Below are 25,469 nucleotides of genomic sequence, written 5' to 3' on the forward strand. Positions count from 1 at the left end.
AACATATGTAAGGATCCATGCGAATATGTATTTAGTCTCACGTCGATCATTTACTAAAAAAATATGTTAGGTACTTATATAAAACTAAAAAATTTAAAAAATATTTTTTGACTAATCTTCTTGGATAAAGTTTTGGTTGCTACACAAAGAATAACAAAAATGCTCTAGCAAACTGAAAATGTTAGCCAAAAAAATCACTCAATTGGTGCGTTGTATTCCCATCAGTCTCTTTGTATTTGCATCATGACTTATGCCGCATAATGAAGCAACATAAATGATGGAATATAGTTGAGTGACTTGACATCGAATTGCAGGGAGAAGAGACTCCAAATGAGAAACTACTATCTTTAGACCGCCTAGATGGGGCTCTGAATAACCAACCAACTTCACCAGCGAGATAAACTCAGAGACACCTCTCTCTGTCTCTCTCAATATACATACTCATACATACACACACATATATATTTACACACACACACACACATATAGACATATATACATACATACATACATATATATATATATATATACATACATATATATATATACACATATACATACATATACATACATACATACATACATACATACATATACACACACATCATTGTATCAGCATCCTTTTTCCCCTGCCTTCTTGTCATCCCATTCCCCGTATCCCATTTTAGCTGGCTTGTCCTTGGGCTTCGTGGGAGGGTAAAGAAAGGCCAGCAATATAAATAAAGTATCAAGGTGATAGAATATGTGGTGGTAGAAGGATAGGAGAAGAGAGGGGCATCCCTTCCGGTGTCTTCTTCTATTATAGATGATCCATTGAGAAGGCTCCGAAAGGACAAAGCAAAGAAGAGCAATGGCATTCCAAGGGACACAGACGAAATGCACGGCCTGCAGCAAGACGGTCTACCTGGTGGACAAGCTCACCGCTGACAGCCGAGTCTACCACAAGGCATGTTTTAAATGCCACCACTGCAAGGGGACTCTGAAGGTACCCTCTCTCTCTCTCTCTCTCTCTCTCTGCCTCTCTATTTATCCATCTCTTAATATCTATTATAATTGTTATGGAATTGTTTCTTCCTCTGGTGGACTGTTATTTGATCTCTTTTAAGTTTTGAATGCTATTAGTCTCATTTGATTAATAATGTCTTTGGCTACCTACATTTCTCAATGCAGTCTCTGTTCAAGCATGGAATGTTTAGAAAAGCTCTTCTCTGTTGCAACTGAAAATTTCTTCTTTCCCCCTCTGTTTCTGCTGAAGAAAAATATGCTGACAATAATATTTGTAATTCTGGATCCCTCTTATTAAATGATGATGGATATGTGGTTTGTAATCTATGTCTTTATTTATGTTCCTTTTGCTTCGGATTGTTTTAATATTTACTCCATTCAATTCATCTGTATGATGCTGGGAAAACAATGTCTCAGTTTTTGTCTATTGTGAAATCTCATTTCTTGTTACAAAATTTTCATGTACTCTTATTCCATTGGAGATGGTAGAGATCAAGCTAATAGCATAAATCACCTATTAAAGGTTTGAACCTTCAATTTTTCAACAGATTATGAGATCAGCTTCAAATTGATACAAAAATCATATGTCAAAACCAAATATTCTACAGCATTTTCACTCTCCCCTTTTCCCACTTTTTCATAGGAAGAAGATTTAGATCTGTTTTGTTTTTTATAAATTTCAACAGAGAAATGCTTGCTTGGGGACTTCATTAACAGAGAAATGCTATCACATGCACCTACAAAAGAGGCATAACCAAAAATGCACAAATAATCTCATCCATTATTAAAATTCAAGATTTAAACAAACTATGAAGCAAACACCTGTTTGTGCTGCTGGCTGTCACCTCCACTGACAGTTTCTTCTTGCAGCTGGGAAATTATAACTCGTTTGAGGGAGTCTTGTATTGCAGGCCTCACTTTGATCAACTCTTCAAGATGACTGGCAGCCTGGACAAGAGCTTTGAAGGTAATCACTCTTCCACTCATTCCCTCCAACATACTCCTTTCGATTCTGATACTCAAAATTGTCTTCAATCACCCTCTTTTCAGGGACTCCGAAGATTGTCAAACCAGAAAAACCTGCTATTACTGAGGTATAATAATCCATCTAAAGGCATTTCTAGACAGAGCCATGAGAACACTATAAAACCTATAAACTAGTCCTTCAAGACCCTTTCGTGCTTCCCTTAAAACTTTGATGATTTGTGGGAAGCAGTCACCTTTGAGTTGACAAATTTCTTAACCTTATCCCTAAATCTAGACTGAGTGCTTGCATGTAGATATCTTTAAAAGTTCTTGTTTCCTTTTTTTTTTCCCCTTTGAGAATATATTTGTCCCTATATTATGTTGTGGATGCTGCTAATCTGTCTTGGACTACACTGCACAGAACCCAGCAGCCAGCAAAATCTCAAGTGCATTTGCAGGGACCAGAGAGAAGTGTATTGGATGCAAGAAGACAGTGTATCCCATTGAGAGGGTAAGAGCTTTCGTTCTAATAGTTCTTTCAGTTTCCAAGTCATTGTGCTAGCAAATCTGTGCACACACTGGCACATATTCTGCATACATCAACTTAGATTGCCAACCATGGATTTGATTTTCTCATGCCAATTTCATGGTGTTAGAATATATAATGGGCTATTGAATTTGAAATCTATGTTATACATCATGATTTAAATTCCAAAATACATAAGAACGATCGATTGGTTGGGTTACTTGCAAGCATGAAATACATCGAAACATTTGCCATACTATCAAAAAAATTGATCTCTGTAACGACAAGATGCATCTTTGAGGATGGTCATATGTCTCACACATGTAAACTAAACAATTCTCAAAAAACTTCCACATTCCTTTTCAACATTGTTTTACAGGTTACAGTTAATGGGACTGCATATCACAAGAGCTGCTTCAAATGCACTCATGGAGGATGTGTGATTAGCCCTTCAAATTACATTGCTCATGAGGGAAGGCTGTACTGCAAGCACCACCACATTCGACTGTTTAAGGAGAAGGGGAACTACAGCCAACTTGAAACTGAGCAAGAGAAGATGGGGAATGAGGCACCAGCCAGTGCAGGAGAACAAGAGTCATAATTCATGAACACAGATGCAGCTATCCTATTTCGCTTCCTGTATGCTTCTTTATCCCTTTCAGAACAGTGATTCGCTGAAATTTTAATGTATGGACCATTAAAATTGTTCAGTTGTGTTTTCATTGGGATTTTTCCATGATATCTGCTGGCTTCGGAAGAACTCTGGATAGAACTGGTGTCTGCTTGTAAAATTTCTTATTGGGTTCATTCGTAGTCCGGATGAGGTTCTTTTCAGTTCCATGCTTGAGTGTGATTTCAGATATAATCCTGTATAATGTCTAAAAACTGGAGCTATTCAGAGCTTAAGATTTTTATTTAATTAATCATATTGGTAGGCAGTGAAAGCTGAAAAGAGAGGCATTGAAGGTGGAAAAAGACAAATATTTACTTATTCAGAGGAAAATCAGAGAATTCCTATGTCAAATATGCCTTCATCAGAGCTTGAATCTGGTGCCCGTTTTGCAATTTTGCTTAAATTTGTTTAGAGGCTCCAGCTATTTCATTCAAGGGGCCTCTTGTTGCATTATTGCCTCAAAAGGCCAGAGAAGCATGAAACTTCAATTGGAACTAAAATGGAAGACATGCTTTTGAAAAACTTCCCAGCCATCAGATACAAACTAGGAGATCACTCCTATTATCTAATTAAGCAGTGAAGAGGCTGTTGGAATGGATTGGACTGTCAGAACTAAAAATGAGTAAAACCAGAATGAAATAAGAACTCACGACATCCATAAAGATTAATGATCAAAGATGAGTTGGACATGTGCAGCAGCTTAAGATTGAAGAAACTAGGAGAACTGATGAGGGGGAAAACATTGACCAACAAGAAGATAGCAATAGATAATCTGATCAAACTTCTATTTTGAAGGACTGGGTCATGGACAGGAATAAACAGCAAACCAGCTTCTCATATTAATACTGATACTTCAACTTCTGTTATTGCGTACCAGTTGCATTGCTAGGAAAGATCTGTTGCTACAAGCCCCACACTCATAGCCTGGAACACAATAATCAGTCATTGTCAACTCATCTGGTATAAAACCTACACTCCCTGGTTAGTACATTGCGGGGTAGGTGAAGGATCTTCAACAGTCTGAACAAATGACAAAACTGCTTGATTTTTCAATTCAACCTGAACAAGGTAACAAACCCAAGCCAAGAATCTAAACCATCATTATATCTGCCAAATAATAGCAGAACAATTCTTCACAAACTAAAGAATGACAAACTCCTGCCTGCGAGTATCGATAAAATAAATGAGAAGTAGAACTGAATAAGAAACTTTTATCAGAATACAGATCGAGTTAGCCATGTGGCCGCTCATCAAAGGACATCAAAAGTGTCTTCCTACTTTGCATGTCGACTACTGATGCATTGACGAATAATAATAAAAAGGTACTGCAACAGTAATGTATACTTTCATTTGTTTAGGCAGTCATGATGACCTTTCAAAGATGGACATTAGATGGTCTATGCACCTTCTACCTGCATCCACGTACAACCAGGACAGATCACACTCTAGCTGTCTCTGGACCAACAGAGAAATTTCCTTTCCATTGCTTGCACAATGTCCAGAACAAAATTTTCATTACAAAGTTGAGGTCTCAGGTTGGTTCATAATGCAAAACTGAGAGCACTGGTACCCAAAGTGGAGGGTTTCTCACTGGTGACACTTGGTGCTCAATTTACAAGTATGTGGCATAACACAAAAATTAAGGTCTTCTGTCAGCATGGCCTCTTATAGTGTTTTTAAAAATCGTTCAGATGTGTACAAGATGGTTTTTTTTGAAAATGCAAATAAACATCATCAACACAACTATAGATAATTACATACAGAATTTATCACCCTTGATGCTACAAGTGGCAAATTTAGTTTCATCCCACGTCAAGGTGAAGAGATCCAGGGAACGCTTGATACCTAATATTTGTTTGGATCATTTAGAGAACCTTCCCCTTTTTCATGGGTGGTGAAATATGGTGGTTACTGATAGAGAAATTTAAGATATAAAGGGCATAATGATGAGGAAAGATAACTGCTAATTTCTGAGATTAGAAAAAAACTGTGACAGAATTATTAGGAAGACAAAATAGATGAAAAAAACATATCATGAGGAAGACGATAAAATGCAATACCATCTGTCAATAAGATCTTAAAGGAGCATTGCATTTCTAATTTGCTAAGGAGAACCAAGATTTCTTGAAACATCACCTACTTTGCATAATCTAACTTCCAAAGAAGGCCACCAAAATAAGAAATAACCAAACCAATTGACAAGCCACCAACTAGAATAATGTAATCTAGTACTTTACAAGCTTAGTTTTGTACTAAAATAAAGCATGCATTTGAAATAAATCTCCCTTTGCAATCATGTATATATGACTGCTCAAGCACTATAGTACTTGGGTTTTTGTATGAGCTAGAATTATTTGTGTTTATTCGAATCTTAGAATTTCAAGCACCTATATTTCCTATGTACTTGTCACACACTTCAGTTAGCTTTAAGAAGACAAAAAAGTAAAATTTACAATATACACACACAGAACAATATACCATTGCACATCTATTCAATATTTAAATCATTTTTATTCCATGTATCTATGATAGGAAATACATTTTTCATGACAGATCCTAATACCTGTAAGTATGTCTTAAATTTTGAAGAAGGTTGGATCATACTTGTACTCCCTAACATAGCTTTATCCCTGTTAGTATCTATTTAACATGGCCTAATCATATGCTTGATGTAGTTTATCAAAGTTTTCAGTATTACAACTATTTAATTGTAGAAAACATAATGGAGCAGATCATGACCTAGAGGAGGTTGAAGGAGTAAAATGCAAAGTACATGTTGACAACTAGAAAAATAATTCTTGCTGTATCTTAAAATTATTTAGATTTTAGACCATTTGCTACAAGCACATTCAACAAACCGAAAAAAATGAAAAAAAGAGCCAGTGGACCACAAATTTAGAATGGCCATATTGTAAGGTGTCAAAAATAACCCTTAAGAAAGATGCAAGATGCACAGTTAATCCTCCCAAGAGAATGATGATATCCCGAAAATTAGAAATTAACACTGTAAACTAATTCAATAATTCAGATTGGACCAAAAGGTCATGCAGATTCACCTAATGGCTATCAAAGACACTAAGATCAAATAGAGTTAGGTTTACACCAGCCACTCCTATCATAGCATACAAGGAAAAGCTTAAAATATCTTTTTAAAATTTTTGGCAAGTGAGGCATTAGCCTTAATATGTCCCATTGATTGTAAGGAAGGCAGTCTATCAGACTTTGCCCAACAAAATAAAAGAGATAATGTCAATTTGAATTTTGGATTTCAATATTCCTTTTTGTTCAATTCATTAGTGGTGTATGCAAAGGAGAATTTTGTCATAATGGTTATGTTTGAGTCTTAAGAGATCAGTCAATGAGGTTGGCTTAGTTCTAGAGTCATGCTGATATAAGCAAATTAAGGTATGACAGAAATGAATTAAGAACAGGAGCTCAAAGCTCATTTAAACTGTGCCATGAAGCTTTTTAAAATTTAAATGAATATTAAATTTTGACCACATTCATTCATGATTTTAATGCTTGTTCAAACTTTATCCCTGTGAACGTAATGGTTTGATCCGCATAATTAGAAGTTGCTGGCCTTCATTGTTGACCAACACTTCCTCCATGATAAGACCAATATAATACTAAAGACACTCAATCATGTAATTGTGGACCTTATTCCTGGAAATCTAAGCAACAGCAGCACAAATTGTACGGCATTTGAATTTAATTCATAGATAGCAGATAAAGGTTTTCCATTTGCTACAAGCAAAGATTACGTATTAGTCTGAGTTGATTTTGGCTAGGGAAGACAATCTTGGAATATGGACATGCTTTCATATATTTCTAAAAAAGATGAATGTCAAAAAACCTAATAAAAGCTAAACTATTAACCAAGACAAAGAAATGCACTTAACTATGCTACCACTAAACAAAAGGCCCTATATTTTATGGAGAAAAGAAAAAGGAAAAGTTATACTAGTAATGACCTTATTACCTGTTCATCATTGGAATCACTTCCATGCACAGTTAATGTACTACTCATGTAATAAAAAGGAGAAATCAGATTAACAAATTGGCATTGTAGCCACCAACAACTTTTACAGAACCCCTTGTTTTTTGGAATTAGTGGAAAGAGTGGGCATTATTGGTGGAGAGGAAACAATAGATCGGGGTTTATCAAGATCAATATTATCAGCTTCTGGAATCTAATGCTTGCCATTCACATCATGTGTACAATAAGATATGAATCTGAAAAAACTAAGTATTTATTCACAATTTGTAAGAAAATCATTTAGTTAAACATAACAACACTTACACTGCCAAGTCATAGAGTTATGACTTATTTGATAAACAACTAATACCATTGTACATGGATAAAGCATTATAGAATAGAACCGTTGCAGCAATACTCTACAGTATCAAGAAGATGCCCATTTGAAGTGATGTGCTTCAGGTCAATGATAAAGTTATTCCGAACAAACCCAAACCCAAAAGTCCCGTCCTCATACTCCCATATCCTACCCTCCACATTTCCTGGATCACCAGAAGAACCATATAGGTCTGGAATCACCAGTTCATAAGTAGAGTTGATACAGAGAATGCGTGAGACCACTTCCCTGTCCAAGTTGCTCCAATTCGAAGCCACCGACCGTATGTGCTTGCGGCAACCATACAGATCCAGTTCCTCTTTAGAAAATGGGGCTTCAAGAAATGTAGTGTTAGAAGTCCAGAAAGTAGGGGAATAACCAGAGAATAGCTCCCCTGCGTCGCCAACTCGTCTACAGGTTATTCCACCGACATCATCATATGCAACAAGGTAAAAATTCAGGAGATTTTCCTCACAAATCCCCTACAGGAAGAAGTGTTGTTTAAGAAATTGTTCATTTGCAAGAGCGACAAACACAAGATCTAGACATAATGCATGCTACAAATCGAAACATTACTAAAGAACGGAATTTTCCAACAGGAAGAGAAAAACAAGCACCTTCCATAAACCTTGCAAAGGCCGTGATGGAGTGGGTTCATAGTTGGCAATCTTGACGAAATGCTCAGCTTCCCATAGTCTCCTCCTCCCAAGCTTCTCCCATTTCTTCTTCCTCTGTCTTCTGGAAGCCTTGTCGCCGCCCGGGATCGTCCGATTAGCAAAGTACTGATAGATCTCCGACATCAACCGGTCTGGCGGCGACGTACTCTCTATCTCCGCCACCTGATCCAAAACCCCCGAATCGTCGCCGCAAGCCTCAGCATAGAAGCTCCAGTTCTCCTCCACCACGAAATGGTTGCAGCCCATAAAGCTAACGGCCACGGGTACCAAATCGGAATCCGACGACGACGACGACCCGGAAGCCGAGGACAACATTTCGCCCGGCGCCTCGAATCGGCATCCCGGATGGAGGAAGCTGACGGGATCGCCATGGGCAGACAGGCCGAGCCAGATGAAGGGAACCTTGAGGACTCCGTGGGAGCCCAGCTCGGCGGAGGGGGAAACGCGGGATCCGGTGATGTAGGAGGGGCCCCATTCGAAGAAGAGGAGGGGAGGGGTGCCGGGGGTGCCGTGGCCGATACGCCGCCAGAAGCCGATGAGGGCCTCCCAGCGGATGAGGGCGCGGTAGAGGCGGGCGTAGGGGACGCCGGCGCCGCCGCCGTCGGAGGCCCAAGAGCGGATGAGGGTTTTGGAGCCCCAGCGGCGGTCGCACATCGCGAGCCAGACAGGGCTATCGGAGGCGGAGGCGCTGCAGAGGGCGGCGAACCGGCGGGAGGTGCAGGCGAAGGCGGAGACCTCGGCGGGTGAGAGAAAGGAAAGCACGTTCAGCTGCACGTCCTCCGGGAAGTCGGAGAACGAGGGTGGCGACGCCATAGCTAGGGTTAGGCTTAGGCTTTCCGGCGATGCGAGATGGAGGAGACGACGGACGCAGAGCTTCGCCCGAAAAATGGCAAAGTTGAGGCGTTTTGGCTTTCAGCGCTGCGACCGCCTAGAAGGGGGGAGAACTTTGATGGAATATCGGTCCGTTGAACTCATGAGTCTAATGTGGTGCATTAGTTTGAATGGTAATATTAACCCTTCTTAAAAAAAAAAACGTTCGTCGATCTTCTTTTCATTTTTTGTTTCTTGTTTTGTGAAGAACTTCAATCATTAGCTTGGTGATTGTTTTTTTCGCCAACATTGGTCATTCTTTGATGCTCCCAATTTTTTTTTTTAAGAAAAAAAATGGAACTAGGACCACATCTTAGGACCATAGCATATCACCACCATTAGAAGTCCGGGCTGAGATTCATAACCAGAAAAAAAAAAACGGCACTAGGACCACATCTTAGGACTATAGCATATCACCACCCTTAGAAGTCCAGGCTGAGATTCATAACCAGACATCTTCCAAATCTACTGAGGTGAGCTGTAAATTTGATAATTATATACAGAAGAGATTAGATTCAGAGAGAGTCAAAAGTGGGGAAAAAAAGATAAAAAAACAAGTGGCATTGAATTACTCCTTTACATCCTTTGGCTTCAGAGAAGGATAAATGATGGTAGGACATTCTCGCCACCTTCAAGGATGGCAACTTTTTTGGTTTTGGTTGAAGTTACTGATTAAAATTTCCACGGCGAGGTTATTTTGATACAAATATACATTCTACTGAACCGCACAAAACATGTAGTCTTTGCCAGTGATTTTGTAATCATATTGCTTCCTCCCTCATCTGTTTCTGAAAGCAGTGATATCCTGCAACAAGATTCATCTTTTATTCCTAACTACTAACCAAATCCAACAGTTGTTCCAGGCTGCGAACCATCTAGCTGCAACAGGAGGTAGCAATTTCCATGCCGTGGTTTTTTCTGTCAAAGAAATACCAGTTACTCTTCTTGGAACATATGACAGATCGAAGCACTCAGACAAGCAGCGTTTGTTCTTCCCCCTTGCATCAATCTAGTGTTAAATGGTCCTTTACAAAAACGTGTATAATACAGAAGGATTAAGGGAAATGATTAGCAACATTAGACTTAGTAGAAGCCTACTCATATGTAGGAGACAAAATGGTGGCACTGCTATTATAATCTAAACAAATAAATAGGCACTTGAAACTAAAAAAGAACACTTGAAATATACACCAATGCACTCATTCATAATATACATGTAGACAAGGATACATCATAGACTTGGAGAATTTCATGGGATAACGGGCAAATAAAACAGAAGGTGAATACAATGCCCCTTGGATCCAGCATCGACACCGAGTAACTAACAGATCAGTTCCAGTCAAATCTGTGAACCACCACACTTCCCTATCAAATTCTCCTTTTGGAGCTCAACTGCTAGTATCAGGAGATCCACCATCTCCAATCCTGCAGTAGAAACAGGGTCAACTTTCTCAATTTTGGGCACCTCCGAAGGGTCGGTCGGTTCATAAAGATTTTCATAAGTAACAGCATCCTCTCCACTGCCAGACCAGCTGATAGGAAGTGAGCTCCCAAGGGCTGTCTTCATATGGTTTGCCTCTGAGATTATGTTGCTCAATGCTTGAATTATACTTTCGGTAGGACCAGCTGATGCTGCATCATCTTGCGCCTGCAATAGACATTAATAATGTCCTATCATCAAACATCAGAAACAAATCATGAAGGTAATGCCACTAACTTGTCAGATTCTAATTCTGTAGAAGAAGGTCGGGACACAACGAAATGTTGGGGAATCCTGTTATCATGTAGCAGAAGCAAATCATCTATACCACTGGTTGATGTTACGGGAATAGGTTACTTTTTTTTCTGTTTGTGCAGGGTTCAATTGTCTGACAAGCAGTGGAAAGTTGAGGGCCAACATGGCAGTGTATCTCAGTACGACAGGATTATTCTTGACAAGAGGTTTGTGTATCCAAAATTTACTTTCCTATTTTTAACGAAAGGTATTGTTCCTCTTCCTAATTTTTTTTCCTTTCTTTTCTTTTCTAAATACTTAATTTTTCCTATTTGCCTGCTCTGGCAGTTAGCAGACACAAGAAGCATGTGGAGACAAGTAAATGCAAGTTAATAGGTCCACTGAAAAATTACACACGAGAAGGCCTTTTGTAAATACCAAAAGATCCATCAGACTGATCAAATTAGTCCTGTTAAAAAATCCCATTATATTGCTGCATGCTCATGGTATGTTGGGTCATTCATGGAGGAGTTCAGATCCTTTGTGCCTTGCACCGTATGCCCAGCCATGTGCCCCATGCAGGAATAGTCCTTGCGCCGGGGACCTGCGCTGCATCACCAGGGGCTAACAGAGGTGCTGATGCAGTGAGCCTGCCCTGGCACATGAACCAATCTTGAGTGCCACACAGCACCGGGCATGGAGGATTCACAGTCACCATGGAATGCTGCATCTATCCCAAAAATGTGGAGATGTAGAAGATTTCTGGGGACTTATAATAGCAATAATGTTTCCATAGTTATGTTGACTCATTTTAAGGAATTTTTTTTTTTTTTTGAGGGATGGGTTGGGGTGGGGGTGTTGTGGTCCTGCCAAATACTCTGTTTAGCCACGCATGGACTACAAGCACCCTTAAAAAAGAATTAGGTAGTGTCCACATGTACTCAGCTTTCCATTCTAATCTCACAGTTTTATATTAACAAAATTCTATAATATGAGTGGTAAGCAAATTCCTTTTTTCACCCTTGAGTCTTTCTTTCCGGAAATCCTACTGGTAACAGACGTTTCTGGGGAAGAAGATTGAACTTAAATAAAGTATGATCCTGAGTTGAAAAACTTCAAAGGCAACCTACTTAGAAATTACCACTGCTATTATGAATGAACTTCTTCTCATACCAATATAATGATCATGACCATCAACCCGTCTGCCAACAATTTGGATTGGATTTATGTATCCTTATTTGTTAAGAGCTATCATTGGTTTATTGCAATTTTCTCATTCCTTCCCCCAATCTTCTCTCTTTAACAGGAAAGGGTTTCCAGTTAAAGTGTAATAGATTTGACATCAACTAAGACCTGCCTGTAAAATCATCACCTTCCCTTCTAACATGTCTAATGCAATAACAAAAGAATAATCAAAGAAGATTGAGAAATAAAAAACGTTTACAAGAAGAATATAAATGGGTGTCATTACAACGTAGTGCTAGTGTTGGTACTGCCTTAGCATAAAATCAGCATGGTCCAGCACTTAAAACCTTGATTAGCATATTCTATTAAAATTTGTATTATAATAGTATTTTTATTCTTTATGTATTAAAGGAAAGAGGACTAACCCTTAAAAGTAAAACATGAAGCCTGCGAACTGAAGAAGTAACACGTTCCATATTTGCCATGCTTTCCTGAAGGGCTGCATTTTCAATTTTCAACCTGAAATTGATTAATGATAAACAATTAACTATCAGAAAATTAAATGTGATATTAAACTGAAATTGGCTATGTATTTGCTCCATTCTATACTTTAATTTGACTACATAAGTATAACCTACAAACAGATACACGACGAAGAGGCAAAGAAGGGATGAGAAAAATTCATTGGAGGAAATCCTATTGAATTAAAATGTTAAACAAGGGCAATGTAAACTTAAAAACTAAGCCCAATCTCATGAAGATTTTGGCTGCCACCTTATATACAGCAAACAGTCAAATAATGACCTATTTTGTGCAAGTTACAGATATTGCTTTTAGAGATGTAGTTGAATATCTGGTCAATTGGGGCTTAGTTTTATTTCTTATTTCCTTTCTATTATATTACAGATTTCAGAAGATCTGCAATTTTATCATATTTATCTTTCTTTCTTAATGTGAATAGTCCAAGATGATTCAAATTAACAAGATAGGGGAGCCAGCCCAAATATGTTAAAAGGAAATTAGTCAGCTTGAGGAGTGGAGCATTTTCACAAAAAAATAATCGGGCATCCAAAACCCTTGTATTTGCATGAAAATTTCATTTATACGAGGAATAGAACAATCCTGCATGCATATAATTTAAACCCTTCAGGAAATAAAAAAAGAGTCCTTTACAGGTATCTTATGTAGACAAAATATAATTGAATGATGGATTGGAAACTAAAGCATGATACTAAACACTCAAAATAATCTATAAATCATGTCATTCCTAATATAAAACAACAAGCATCACTATGAACCTCGCAAAATCCACGCATTTGAAGTCTTTCTTATTAGTCGAATTGCTTTTGCCAGAGCTTCCATAAATATCAGTATCATGTTGACTATGATCATTCCCCATCCAACGCTTCAAGTATGTTTTCTTTAAAATATTCTTCAATCTTCCTTCTCGCTCATGAAGGGCTATGTTTTTGTCAGAATCATCTGCCAAATAATTGTCATGTTTCAAACTATGGCTGCAATTCCTGTACCAGCATATGATAATAAGTAGATATAGATACCTTAGGAAAGTTGTCCACAAAAAGAAATGAATAGATTAAAGATGCCCGCTATTAATCATTGTGCGATAAAACAACATATTCATCCAAAGAGTTGGTAATACACATCAGAACTATTTCTCCAAAATGTAAGGCACAAATAAAACCAGAAAATGGGATTACAAGATGCATGGGTGATTATCAGATATTCAAAAAGTTTCACATTGCTCAAGGGACATTGGATTCACACTCTTAACAACTCACCCTTGCAACTAATCCAACCTAATTCATTCAAAACCTTTTTTGTTACAACTTTTGTCAATTGTGCTGATTTAGAATACATCCAAGTAGTATGGGTATATTCAAGGTTTTTAATATCATGAGATGGGACCATCCCAATTTTTCCATGGAGTAGACACCCCATGTACTAAAACCTAGGATCAAGGAATGTGGAACCACCTCGAATTGCCCGGTTCGGGGCGTACCGAGGCATGCCGGCGGCGGACTAGGATTGTGCCGGCGGCGGACCGTGACGGTTCCGACATTCAAAACGGTAACCAGCAGGTGGGGGGAGGGAGAAGAAAAGAGAGGAAGATAGAGAGAGGGGGAGAAAGGGAGAGGGTGAGGGAGAGAGGGCCGTCGGAGGGGCTCCAGAGGGCCGGAGCAGGGGCTCCGCCTTCAGGACCCTTGTTTCGAACAAAACAGGGGTCCATCGGAGCCCCTTTTTTAAAAATTTTAAGTGAACTCGGCAAAAGAAATTTTAAGTGAAGTCGGCAAATCTGTTGCAAACTACACTTAAAATTTTCAAAATAAAAAAGGAGCCCTAACAGACCCCTGTTTCGTTTGAAACAGGGGTCCAAAGGGCGGAGCCGGCTCCGCCCCTTTAGGGCCCCTCTGGCGACCCTCCCTCTCCCCCCCTCTCTCGTCCTCTCTCTCATTCTCCCTCTTCCGCTCCCTCGCCCTCTCTATTGTGTTGGTACGGGCTCGGCACAGAACAATACAAGGGCGTAGCAAACCGTGTCACCAATGGACCGGTACGGGCTCCACTACCAACATGACAGACCTTGCTTAGGATGGTGGATGTTTTGTCCCATCCTAGTTTGTTTCTCAACTCATCTCATCTCGGTCCATTACTCGACTCGTCCCATCCCAACACTTAAGATGGTTGGGACACCCCACTGTCCCATTGATATTTAAAATCCTAGGTACATTAGTCTTTTATCTTTCCGCAAAATTTTTAGTTTCAATAAAAAAATCAGATAATTTTAGTTTTGTTTATAAATCTAAAACCAACTCTTTTCCTCAAATTTTTTTCCGATATCCTAGAAGCCCCCTCATCCTTGAACCCCAAACGCCCGATGGGATACTCAACCAACAGTTTGTCATCCCCTGAATTTGAGCACAAAACTGGAATCCGAAGACAAAAGAAGAAATTCTCAACCTTAATTTAACAAAGTTGAAAGCACTTAAGTGCCTCTGATTGGTAAAAATAAAAATTCTCGGTTCTACGAGAGCGTTTCTTTTGCTTCTCTTTCATGGATGTTTCATTTTCCAAAATGCATCCTAATTTTGGCCTAATTCTTTTTCTGATGATTGATTCAACCTCTGATCAAAAAGATAGACCTTAGTTTTGAGGAACTACGAACCGGCGGAGCAAAATCCGCAATAGGTGCAGGCTGACTCAGAGAGGCAGACAACTGAGCAAACTATTCTATCGCAGGATCATGTAAAATGCTCGAGCCCCCGCAGGAGTACGTCTGCAACGAACCATGATAAAAAATAAAAAAAAAGTCCAATCCATATAACCATAATCATGGATCCAAAACCTACCAAATAGGACAGTACTATTGGTAACATACCATTCCGATGCAAAATTGGCATTAGTACGGTTGCAACGATGCCAAAAAAGTATGTACTAATATGTACAAGCCATACCATTTCATACCAATCCAAACCAGTGTGCACAGATGGTAACGTATCGATCATATTAGTTGGCAGTTGGCACCGATGGTTTTCTATTCTTTTTGATGTTTTCCTATTTTGGTGTGTATTGTTAGTACTAGCACCCTACGGATACAGCACTGCTTTGATGGAAAAATGGTATATGATTCAATAGCAGTATTTAAAACCTTGATTATAATGAGTAGAATGGTTTTTGATGTTCCCAATGACTGAATTATCTTAATCCCCATTCCCCTGCATTCTTGGTGAAAAATAGACAAAAGATCAACAAAAATTGAAACAAGCAATCAAACATGTGTCAAAAGGATTAAGAAAGGAGAAAGAAAAAAGGATTCTGATTTGGTCAAAGGCAAGGAAAATTTAGCCAAAAAATAGATAACAAACCATCGGTTCCGGACCCTATTCGTCCCAACCATCCTTGACCAAATTAGTGATAGACAATCTTCGGGTGGCTATGGAACCCTAGGTCCATGTAAACTGGGTGTTAGGGTTTCCCAACCAAGACTGTCTAGTTTAGTAACTAGATTAGCCCATACCAACCAAGACAAGCCTAGGACTTGATTAAAGGGGTTCTATGTAAATCGGGAGTCAATCTATAATACTGGGTCCTGGCTGAGACTAATTGGATTAATGACCAGGTTAGCGAGTACTAACTGGTACAAGCCTGGGACCCATTTAAAGAAAAAGAGTCCGATTTGTCTTAAATGTTTGTTTTCACATGTGGAGAGACGAAAAAAGCGAAGAGAGGTGCACAAGAAAAGGAGAGTAAGAGTCGGTACTGATACTAGTATCAACACCATTAAACCAACTATCATCTCAAAATACTATAGTTTAACAAATAAGTCCTAAAAACCCTCTAAAGAATCATTAAAAGCAACAAACAAGAAAAAAAGAAAAATAGGAAAATTTGATGTCTCCTTGTTACCAAGATGCTAACCCAATGGTATCGTCTCAACCTGTCCAGTGGTTTGGGACTATGATTTAAAATGAGATAAAAAGAGGAAAATTTGAAAGTCCACCCGTTAACAAACTATTGCATCTGCTTGTCTATTTGACCTTCACTATTCTTTCTCCTTATTTTATGTCTTTATACATAAAGATAAGATGACATTACTTTTTATAAAGCATTTTTTATCCTACATTTACCATCACTTAATTGGTACTGGACCCTGCGATACCATCCTATTACAGTGTTGGTATGCGGTACGGTACAAGACGGCAAGGCTTACCGAGTATCCGTACAGTACGAGACTGCATACAAGTTTGGTACCGGTACAGAACGGTATGCCTAGTATAATATGGTACCGACTAGTACGACAAACCTTGATGGCATGCATACACAGATGATTATTATTAATCAATCAAGCTTTTAGATGTGCACAATACTTTACAGTGGGCAAAAATAACAATGAGATAAATCAAAAAATCGTACTCACCATAGCTTAAGCAAATTAATTTTGTGGGTTAACATATATGACTAAAACCCGATCCATATTAGACATGAACATTTAGAATATCCACCATAGACAAGATAGCAATCAAAGCTTAATAAACCCCCTCTTTGAAGCCAAAGATATTTTTAACAAAAAATAGATGAACAAAATGCAAAACAAAATAACTATTCCATTCTGCATCTCAAAGTTTGACTATAATACATGGTTTTAAATGCTTATTTGCATTGGGGCCAAAACAAACATCAGAACAGCACCTACCACATCTTTTAAGAAAAAATAATAATTAACTAAACAAAGGGACTTATGTCCTTTTTCTTTTGACATGGAATGGCATGTGCTTTGGCACAACATACCACATACCGTGCTAGCCACAAGCAGACATGCCCTATGCCAGCAACAAATCCTTGCTAAAACAAATTGGTTTTATACACAAACTGCAACACAAATTCATGCCAATTGACATGAATCTAATTTCATGATTGGAGATTCATGGTCTGATAGTCATGGATATGTTGGTCAATTTATTTTTTGTATTCCACGTAAGTCCTAATGCAAATCAACACTAATAGTGCTACCAGATAAATTGGCCATGTAATGCTTATATCATTTGTTGCATGCAAGTATTTAAGGGGAAAAAGAACAGAAAAGAATCGACGTGTCAGCAATATGTTCATGTAAAATAAAGAAGATGCAATAGAAAACAGTGTCCAAATCATTATATTAAATGGCCTAATAAGAACCATACTCCTGCAATAGCTGATATTCTCTCTTTAGTAGTGCTAATTCCATAAGAGCTTTCACCTTTTCATTCGTAACCTATAAAATAAAATATGAGTATTAAATGTAACATTACATACATACAAAAAGTAAATTATTCAGGCAGGATAATCAGGAATACTGTCAATACAACTATTCAAGGCAAGAGGTCAATAGTTGATTACAATTACTTAATGCATCTCAAAGTTAAATAACAGCTATGAAAGAAAATGAACATTATATAGTGAAAGAATATTGTTGTAAGCAAGAGAGACCAAATATTATTTAAGTCATATATATTAAGTGCTAGTAACAGCCAAAGAATGCAGAGCTCTGAAATGGTTGCATGCTAGACAACCAGCATCTGTCACTTGAGCACAACTACGAATGATAAATAGTTGAGTCTTTTCAATAAATATAATATCTATGTCTATAGCTTTTGTCCTCGATTATGTCCCTTGAATTTCATCAGTGAAGGTTTTCTGTTAGAATATATAGTAATTATTGTTTTTGTGTATATGGCATGTATCACTTTATTATGATATATTTAAGTAGTAGTTCACACTTTTTTCAGGCTAACAAATCATGGCTTGTTACATGACATGAGTTAGCTGTGAACCTAAAAAGTAAAATGTTAAGTATAGAGAATTGAGTTCCATCCCTCTTATCCATACTCTGTACTAGAATCTCTAAACTCAAAAATTAGAAAAAGAAAACATCAAAGAAAAATGATAGAGAAAAGAACCAAGATTATGATTATTATTTTTTTATAACTATGATATCATATTTCAAGATAGCCACAATGATTAAAGCACATTACATATGTCATCAATTATATCAACCAAGGAGAAGAGGAAGAAAGCACATGATATGCCTTTCCAACTCTAGAAGAGAATAACAACTTCAAGAGAAGTATCTTTTTGGGGCAAGGTTTATCATACCATACCAAACCGGACGGTACAGAACGTACCATACCGTACTGGTTTAGTACTGGTACATAGTATGGGGAGGCGTACTGACACTCGGTATGCCGAACCAACTCCGTACCATACCGTACCGACCCAATGATAGTGTGGCATCGATACAGGGTCTGATATCGAGATGGCGTATCTTGTTTTGGGGTCACACAAGTATAATTTTCAAGAGGGTAGGCTTTGGACCATGGTAAGAATGCTCTATTGTGACCTGGGTGTCATGGGTACAAAATACATAAACAGCCTCTCTGCAAGCATGGTAAGATTGTGTTCATCTGATTCCCAACCTAGACCCCGCAGTGGCAAGAGCCTTGTGCACTAGGATGCCTTTCGACAAATATAATTTTCAAGATTATAATGCCCAGAACAAAATATTCAGTGACTATAATCATCATTATACAGGCCAAATGAAAGAGAATATCATACTACAAATTATCCAGAAAGACAATACTTGAGATAAGTTGATTTGGAGTTCCTCCAGCTTTTTCTGAAGAGCTTTATTCACATCCCTTTCTAGTAGATGCCTCTCTTCTTGCTGGGACAAAAGCAATAGTGCAGCAATCTGCAGCAAAGCAAGAATCAGCTAGATAAATGAAAAAAATCAGAAATACTTGGCTCATAAAGCTTTTAACATCAAAGTAGAAATTAGACCGATAAAAAAAGATCAGCAGACTACAGGAAAATAACACAATGTAAAACAATACAAAAAGAAAACAAAATATCACATTAAAGGTAAAGGTAAACAAGACCTTTTCTTGCAATGCTTGAGCAAGCACATCTGACGTATCCGTCATTCTGTTTTTAACACTGCTTGTTGTTGGATGCCCACTCTGCATCACATATAAATTAAGAAACAGAGGTAGAAGAAAACTGGAAATGATAAAAGTGCAGAAATTCAAATATAGAAGTTCCAAAGACAGTCTACTAAAAAGCACTACATAAACTCACCATAAGGAATTAATTTGTAGAGCTATCGTATGCTCAAGCTTTTTCAGTTAAGAAAGCATTATAATGACACAAAGCCTTATTTCATATTTGAGGTTCAATTTATTAAACTATTTTTTCATGTCAATTTGATCCTATCATGGATTATATTTTATACTCACTGAAACCATTCAAATCCTTGCTCACAATTTTCACCAGTGTCATCGTAAATCTCAAATTCCTCTTTGCCAAAGCTTCCTTGCATTCTGGAAGCCAATTTCAACTTCAACCACCCTACTGTTATCCCATTAGAAAATCGGCATCCATCTCCAATCCTTTTAAATCTAAGTTCAAGGTTAAAAAAGAATGCTGCTGGTTCTCTTGGACCTCTGCCAGAAAGGTGGTATGGCAATTCTTATTGTGAATACAAGTTACATCATATATATGTTTTTTGTGTTGATCAAATAATGTATTCAGATGTTATCTTTCACAAGGTTGCCTATAGATTACATCAATGGGGTTTGCATACATGCACCCATGTTTTCACAAGCTCATTGAGTATTGAATAAGGTATTCAGATGTTATCTTTCACAAGGTTGTCTGTGGATTACATCAATGGGGTTTGCATACATGCACCTATGTTATGACATGCGCATTGAGTATTAATCTTTTCTGCAAATATCTATGGCTACAGGTAAGATCATTGAGCTACTCCAACAATTACCTTTCAAATAGCATGGTACCATACCAAGAAAACAGCATGGTACAGAAGGCCAAATTCTTTTGCTTTGGGTTGATGGTACACATCAAGGTCCACCGTACCGGGTCCGGTAGGCGTACCGGTTGCCTACCGGACCGGTACGGGCCGGTTCGTACCGTGCTCCGGGCGGTACGAACCGGGAAGCTCTTCTCCGCCGGAACCGGGGAAGAAGAAGAGAACCAGAGAGAGCGCGGGGAAGAGAGGGAGGGAGCCCACCTTCGGCCGCCATCGGAGAGCCGCGGAGGGGCGTCGGAGGCCGGTGGGGGGCGGCGGAGGCCGGCGGGGGACGGGGGAGCCCGCGGGGGCGCTGCGGAGGCCGCGGCCGCGGCCGCGTCCACTGTTTCGAAAGAAACAGGAGACGCGGCCGCGTTTTTTAATTTGGGGATTTTAAGTGACGCGGCCTCCGCAGCGCCCCCGCGGGCTCCCCCGTCCCCCGCCGGCACCGCCGCCCCCCACCGGCCTCCGACGCCCCTCCGCGGCTCTCCGATGGCGGCCGAAGGTGGGCTCCCTCCCTCTCTTCCCCGCGCTCCTTTTTCTCCTCGTCTTCTTCGTCTCCGGCAAGGAACCGGCCTGTACCGGTTTCCACGGCTCCGTCGTACCGGTAGCTGGCCGGACCGGTTTGTACCAGCCCGTACCGGCCGGTACGGGCCGGTTCGGCATACGCTGGTACACATTGCCAGTTTCGATATTTATTATACATGTCCATAGTATCTCATTAAATTCCCCACCAGATAGTACTCTGTCATTGCATCTCCCACACACCCTATAGTATGCTTTTCTTCCCCATCACCAAGTTTTACTGAATATTCTTAATATTTCCATAAATGTCATGTTTTTGTTATCTCCTTAGGCCCTTTTTGTTCCCTACTTTTCTAATTTATGCAACACTGCAACCTAATACAGGTTTATCTTTAAGTTGGAAGGTATACAGCAGTCATGATTGGTTCTCTGAAACTGCCTTCATTTTTCCAAAAACCTGGCCATTAGTTGCTTTTCCCCATCACGAACTTTTACTGAACATTCTTAATATTTCCATAAATGCCATGTTTTTTTTATCTCCTGAGGCTCTCTTTGTTCCCTTCTTTTTTAACTTATGCAGCGCCGCAACCTAATACAGATTTATCATTAAGTTGGAAGGTATATAGTAGTCATGATTAGTTCTCTGAAATTGCTTTCATTTTTCCAAAAATCTGGCCCATTACTGTTTGACATAACATTTTTCTGCAGCTTGCCAGTTTAACACCATTATATTGATAAAACATGACATTTTCACTTATATTGTTGTAGAAGGGTACTACAATAATTTCCCACAATCATTTGACATTTTTATATATATTATGATCGCCTCGATTAACTAAATTAACCTGATCACTTTGATGAATTTCCAAACCTGGACCAGTATTTCAACTAGCTTTGATGCCTTAACCTTTTGCATCCTTCTCAAAACAAATTCTTCTAAACAAACACCCAAGGAAGAATCCCCACTCAGCATTTTTTTAAATACCATTTCTATCTATTTTTCCTCCCCATCTTTCATCAAAATCATAATATCCTAACTCTCAATGCTAAGTGAGTTTACATATTTCCTTATTTTTAACGAAATACATATGTCCTTAAAAATACATATTTACATATTTCCAGTTCATTCTAATCTAATAGAATCTACAATGTTTTCCCTTATTTTTACGCTCAAACTATTATATAAATTATCATAAGCTGCATAACTAGATTAAGCTTGTCTGGATCAGCTTCGCTTAAATATATCATAACAGTCCATGATGTCATTTGTTCTTTTACATTCTTTAAAGCAGGCCCTCTTTTCTTCAATAACCTGTTCTGCCCTGCTACTCAACTACAAAATTTCATCAATGTACCTATAGAATCTCCAAGAACTCCTCTGTCAATTCTCAAAATAAGTTGTCATCTTACCCCTTATTTCATTTGGTTCAAGTCTTAATTTCCATTTTCTTTCCATTAAATTGTCTGTTAAATATGCTGTATTTTCCCCATCTACATTTTGTCATCTTTAAGGTTCATCAGGTCCAATTTACTTCTTACTTCTAGATTTCTAGTGCAGATAATTTAATTACTATTGTTTGTTGTGTGGTCAGAGTGTGGGCAGAGTCTCTCTCTTTTTATCACCTTACATTATGTTTTCCCCTCTCATGGGAAGCAACATAATCTGAAACAAATATGATTCACTCACAAGCAACAAAGCTTATGTCCCTTTTATTATGTACTTGCAAATTCAAGTATCGAATCTCCCAATGTAAATATAGTTGAGATTGTTACAGAATATTCAATCAAATGGCAAAAAAGAGGACACGAAGAACAGTTTGATGAAAAAGAATCTCAATAACATTAAACTCTAGGGTTTATATATATGGCTAAAAAGGATCCAGATATAAAGAAAAAAACCTCAAGCTCAATGGTAGGATCAACATCACTGGTAATATGCACATTCCTGCATTCACTGTCATCACATTGCTGCCCTCTCTGAGAAACCGCGGAGTTTGACTGATGGTTCATGTGAATTTGATTTATCATTTTCTGAACCTCAACAAGCATTGTATTCATCTTCAAAGCTTCTTCTTCCAATAATTTCATGACTTCAGATCTCTGCTGAATAAGAAAATTGCGCAATACCGATAACCCATTCCTAATGAAGTCATCTAATATAATCTGCATTTAAAGTCAAGGTATTAGATAGATAAAATAGAAAAAAGGGGGAAAGAGTGTGCGACATTCTGCAGAAACTATTCCATACATGTTTTTTCTCCAGAGACTGCACATTCTTTTTTAAATGTCGTTCAATATCAAGCCCCTATGAGTTCAAATTTAAATATCAGATTCAAATAAAAAGCAACTTAGATATATCATGTTTTCTTCTTTGCTCCCTTAATGACATGCATACCATGTGCAAGTTGTTTTGAAGCTTGTCTATAGAGTTTCTCAGTATCTCCTTTTCTTCTTCTAAAGAGGCCTGTATGTATATATATTCTATTAATTGTAAGAAGAAAATCTATAGACAAGAAGATTAAGAAAAAGAAAATCAGAGCATGCAATTTGCAACAACAGAAATTGCATTCTTCAGATTAAAGGAAAAGTTATCAAAAGAAGTATATAGAATTGGGCAAAGAAAAGGTGATAAGAATGATTAGACACAGGAAAGTAAATATATGGAAGGCGTTAATATTTGCTGTTCCCGGTCCAGTAAACATTACACAGGTAAATGGCTATTTTAAAAGAATATAACAGGATCGCCACCAATTGCGTAGCTTGACTCAGGTCAGCTAATTGGGACAGAAAGACATGAGATAATAATTGGTGCCTTATGTTAAATTAATATAGGATCGTCCTAATTTAATAGTCGATTTGCTAAATTTAATGGTGTGTAGTTTTGTTAAGTCACTTATCCAGTTTCTACATATACTGAAACAATATCCATGCATCTTTCATTCAAATATACATGCAAAATTCAACTAAGCATGAGAAACATGTCAAACCAAAGTTAAGTTTTTTTAAGTGCTGCTTCACGTCTGCAATGATGTACCATGCTGAGTTAGTGCTGGTACTGGCCATGCGTCTGACAGCAGGTTTATTATAAGTTATCAATCCATGCCAACCCATATGGACCCATACCGACTTGGCATGGATCTTTATTTATTTATTTATTTATTTATTTACTCATTTATTTATTGTTTCAGCTGATGGCATGTTAGGCAATACTACTAAAATCAATGTTTCAAAAACTGAGGCACAGGACCTTACTAACAAGCATGGCTTGGGCTGTCAGTACACCATTGCTTTTTGGCTCCAAATTTTTTTTCTTTCCTCTTTTTGCTATTTTATGCATTAAATGCTCATGTGTCTAAAAATTATGAAGTGTGGGAATTAAGGATCACCGAATCGGTACAGGTAGGCATACCGGTCAGCCACCGGACTGGTTCGGTACCAGTTTGGACTAGTTCGAACCGGTACCACTGATTTGACCGGTTCATGCATCCAAAAGCCCAAAAAAATTTGGCCTGGCCAGTATGGGTCCGTACCAATTTTTAACGCCGAACCAGACGGGTCAGAGGTTCAGTACGTGCTGAACTGGTCAGTACAAGCCGGTTCGGTACGAGCTAAACGGGCCGAAACGGGCCGGTTCAACATTTCTCGCAGAATAAACATTGCAAAAACTTTCTCTAGTCTTAGAATGCCCCCATCCCATAAGACCCTTATAATCTTTCAAATTTTCAGCTATTCTCATAATGCCCCTATTAAACCTCTTTGTTACAGGTCTCCCATATTTCCCAACTCTCCTGAAAAACTCTTGGAAGTTTTCTATTCTCAACGTATCCCTCTTCCAAAATATTTCTATAATAATTCAAATATATTTATTCTCCCAAGTTGTCCATCTAATATTTTGAATTATGTTATTAGTTAAAACTCTAGAGATTGATCCCTTTATCTTAGCCAGACCTCGACTTATTTTCCTTGGACCCATGTTGCTTTCTGACAAAAACAACTCTTCCAAACAAAGTTCACATGTTTAACAACCCATACCAAGCCTAGCCTTCCCTAGTTCATGTGTAACAGTTCGAGCCCATCTCTTGTTTTTTCTCATCCGTACCATCTCCCACCAGCACTCTTAAGCAAATTACAAAGTCCACTTTGTTTCGGATTCCAACTATAACAAAAACTTTCCTTCCTTTGACTCCAACCTAGAGCCTCCTATACCAACGCAGCAATATATTACTACAAACACCTAGAAGGTCATCAATATTTGCATGTGGTTCAATATAGATATCATTTGGGTTAAAGGCTTAGATGAGTAAAGAATTTCAAACTGGACTTGTTAAATGTCAAGCCTTCTAATTCAATTTCAAATGATGTTGTATTTGAATTGACCATTATAGTTTATAATAGTAATGATAATAATAATAGAGCTTTGAATTTATATTTATGATTAGAGCATAGAATACAACTTAAAGCAAGCGATGTCGACGTAAATTATCCAGACATATTATATTTGTATTTTTTTTCAATATAAGAACATGTTGGGAAAATAATTGTTCTTTTTGGTATAGAAGACAATAATTATTTTTAAAATCAAATAATTTATTGATATGGAACTCTAGAGGGCCA

At 38.2% G+C, this 25,469-nt stretch overlaps 3 protein-coding genes across 10 annotated transcripts in view; 1 reads left to right on the top strand and 2 right to left on the bottom strand.

Moving 5' to 3' along the window:
• Positions 1 to 726: 726 nt before the first annotated feature.
• LOC103711347 (LIM domain-containing protein WLIM1-like) lies at positions 727 to 3,411 on the top strand. The gene is made up of 5 exons (XM_039117120.3): positions 727 to 985; positions 1,876 to 1,972; positions 2,056 to 2,099; positions 2,393 to 2,482; positions 2,877 to 3,411. The coding sequence occupies exons 1-5, from the start codon at positions 851 to 853 to the stop codon at positions 3,096 to 3,098; spliced, it is 588 nt and encodes a 195-aa protein (XP_038973048.3). The 5' UTR covers positions 727 to 850; the 3' UTR covers positions 3,099 to 3,411.
• Positions 3,412 to 7,401: 3,990 nt separating this feature from the next.
• LOC103711325 (F-box protein At3g12350-like) lies at positions 7,402 to 9,276 on the bottom strand. Its single transcript, XM_008797432.6, has 2 exons — positions 8,143 to 9,276; positions 7,402 to 8,007 (listed from the first exon to the last, which is right to left on the bottom strand). Exons 1-2 carry the CDS (start codon positions 9,013 to 9,015, stop codon positions 7,540 to 7,542), a joined length of 1,341 nt encoding a protein of 446 aa, XP_008795654.4. The 5' UTR covers positions 9,016 to 9,276; the 3' UTR covers positions 7,402 to 7,539.
• Positions 9,277 to 10,237: 961 nt separating this feature from the next.
• Positions 10,238 to 25,469, bottom strand: part of MEE13 (myosin heavy chain-like protein) — a 36,636-nt gene continuing 21,404 nt past the window's right edge. For 5 of the 8 annotated variants that reach the window (XM_008797430.6, XM_008797429.6, XM_089924230.1 and 2 more), the window contains 9 exons: positions 23,251 to 23,319; positions 23,104 to 23,160; positions 22,755 to 23,018; positions 19,402 to 19,482; positions 19,104 to 19,214; positions 17,668 to 17,738; positions 13,270 to 13,494; positions 12,397 to 12,490; positions 10,238 to 10,720 (listed from right to left, as the gene is read on the bottom strand). In XM_008797430.6, coding sequence (XP_008795652.4) covers positions 10,412 to 10,720; positions 12,397 to 12,490; positions 13,270 to 13,494; positions 17,668 to 17,738; positions 19,104 to 19,214; positions 19,402 to 19,482; positions 22,755 to 23,018; positions 23,104 to 23,160; positions 23,251 to 23,319 — 1,281 coding nt within the window. In that variant the 3' untranslated portion in view covers positions 10,238 to 10,411. Of the gene's footprint in view, positions 10,721 to 12,396; positions 12,491 to 13,269; positions 13,495 to 17,667; positions 17,739 to 19,103; positions 19,215 to 19,401; positions 19,483 to 22,754; positions 23,019 to 23,103; positions 23,161 to 23,250; positions 23,320 to 25,469 lie in introns of those variants that run through there. The other 3 variants (XM_088701102.2, XM_089924229.1, XM_089924231.1) reach the window with 2 other exon arrangements.

This window comes from Phoenix dactylifera, chromosome 7, assembly GCF_051530095.1.
Source record: "Phoenix dactylifera cultivar Ajwa chromosome 7, Ajwa_hap1_PhDact_Kaust_v1.1, whole genome shotgun sequence".
Classification (NCBI taxonomy): Eukaryota; Viridiplantae; Streptophyta; class Magnoliopsida; order Arecales; family Arecaceae; genus Phoenix; species Phoenix dactylifera.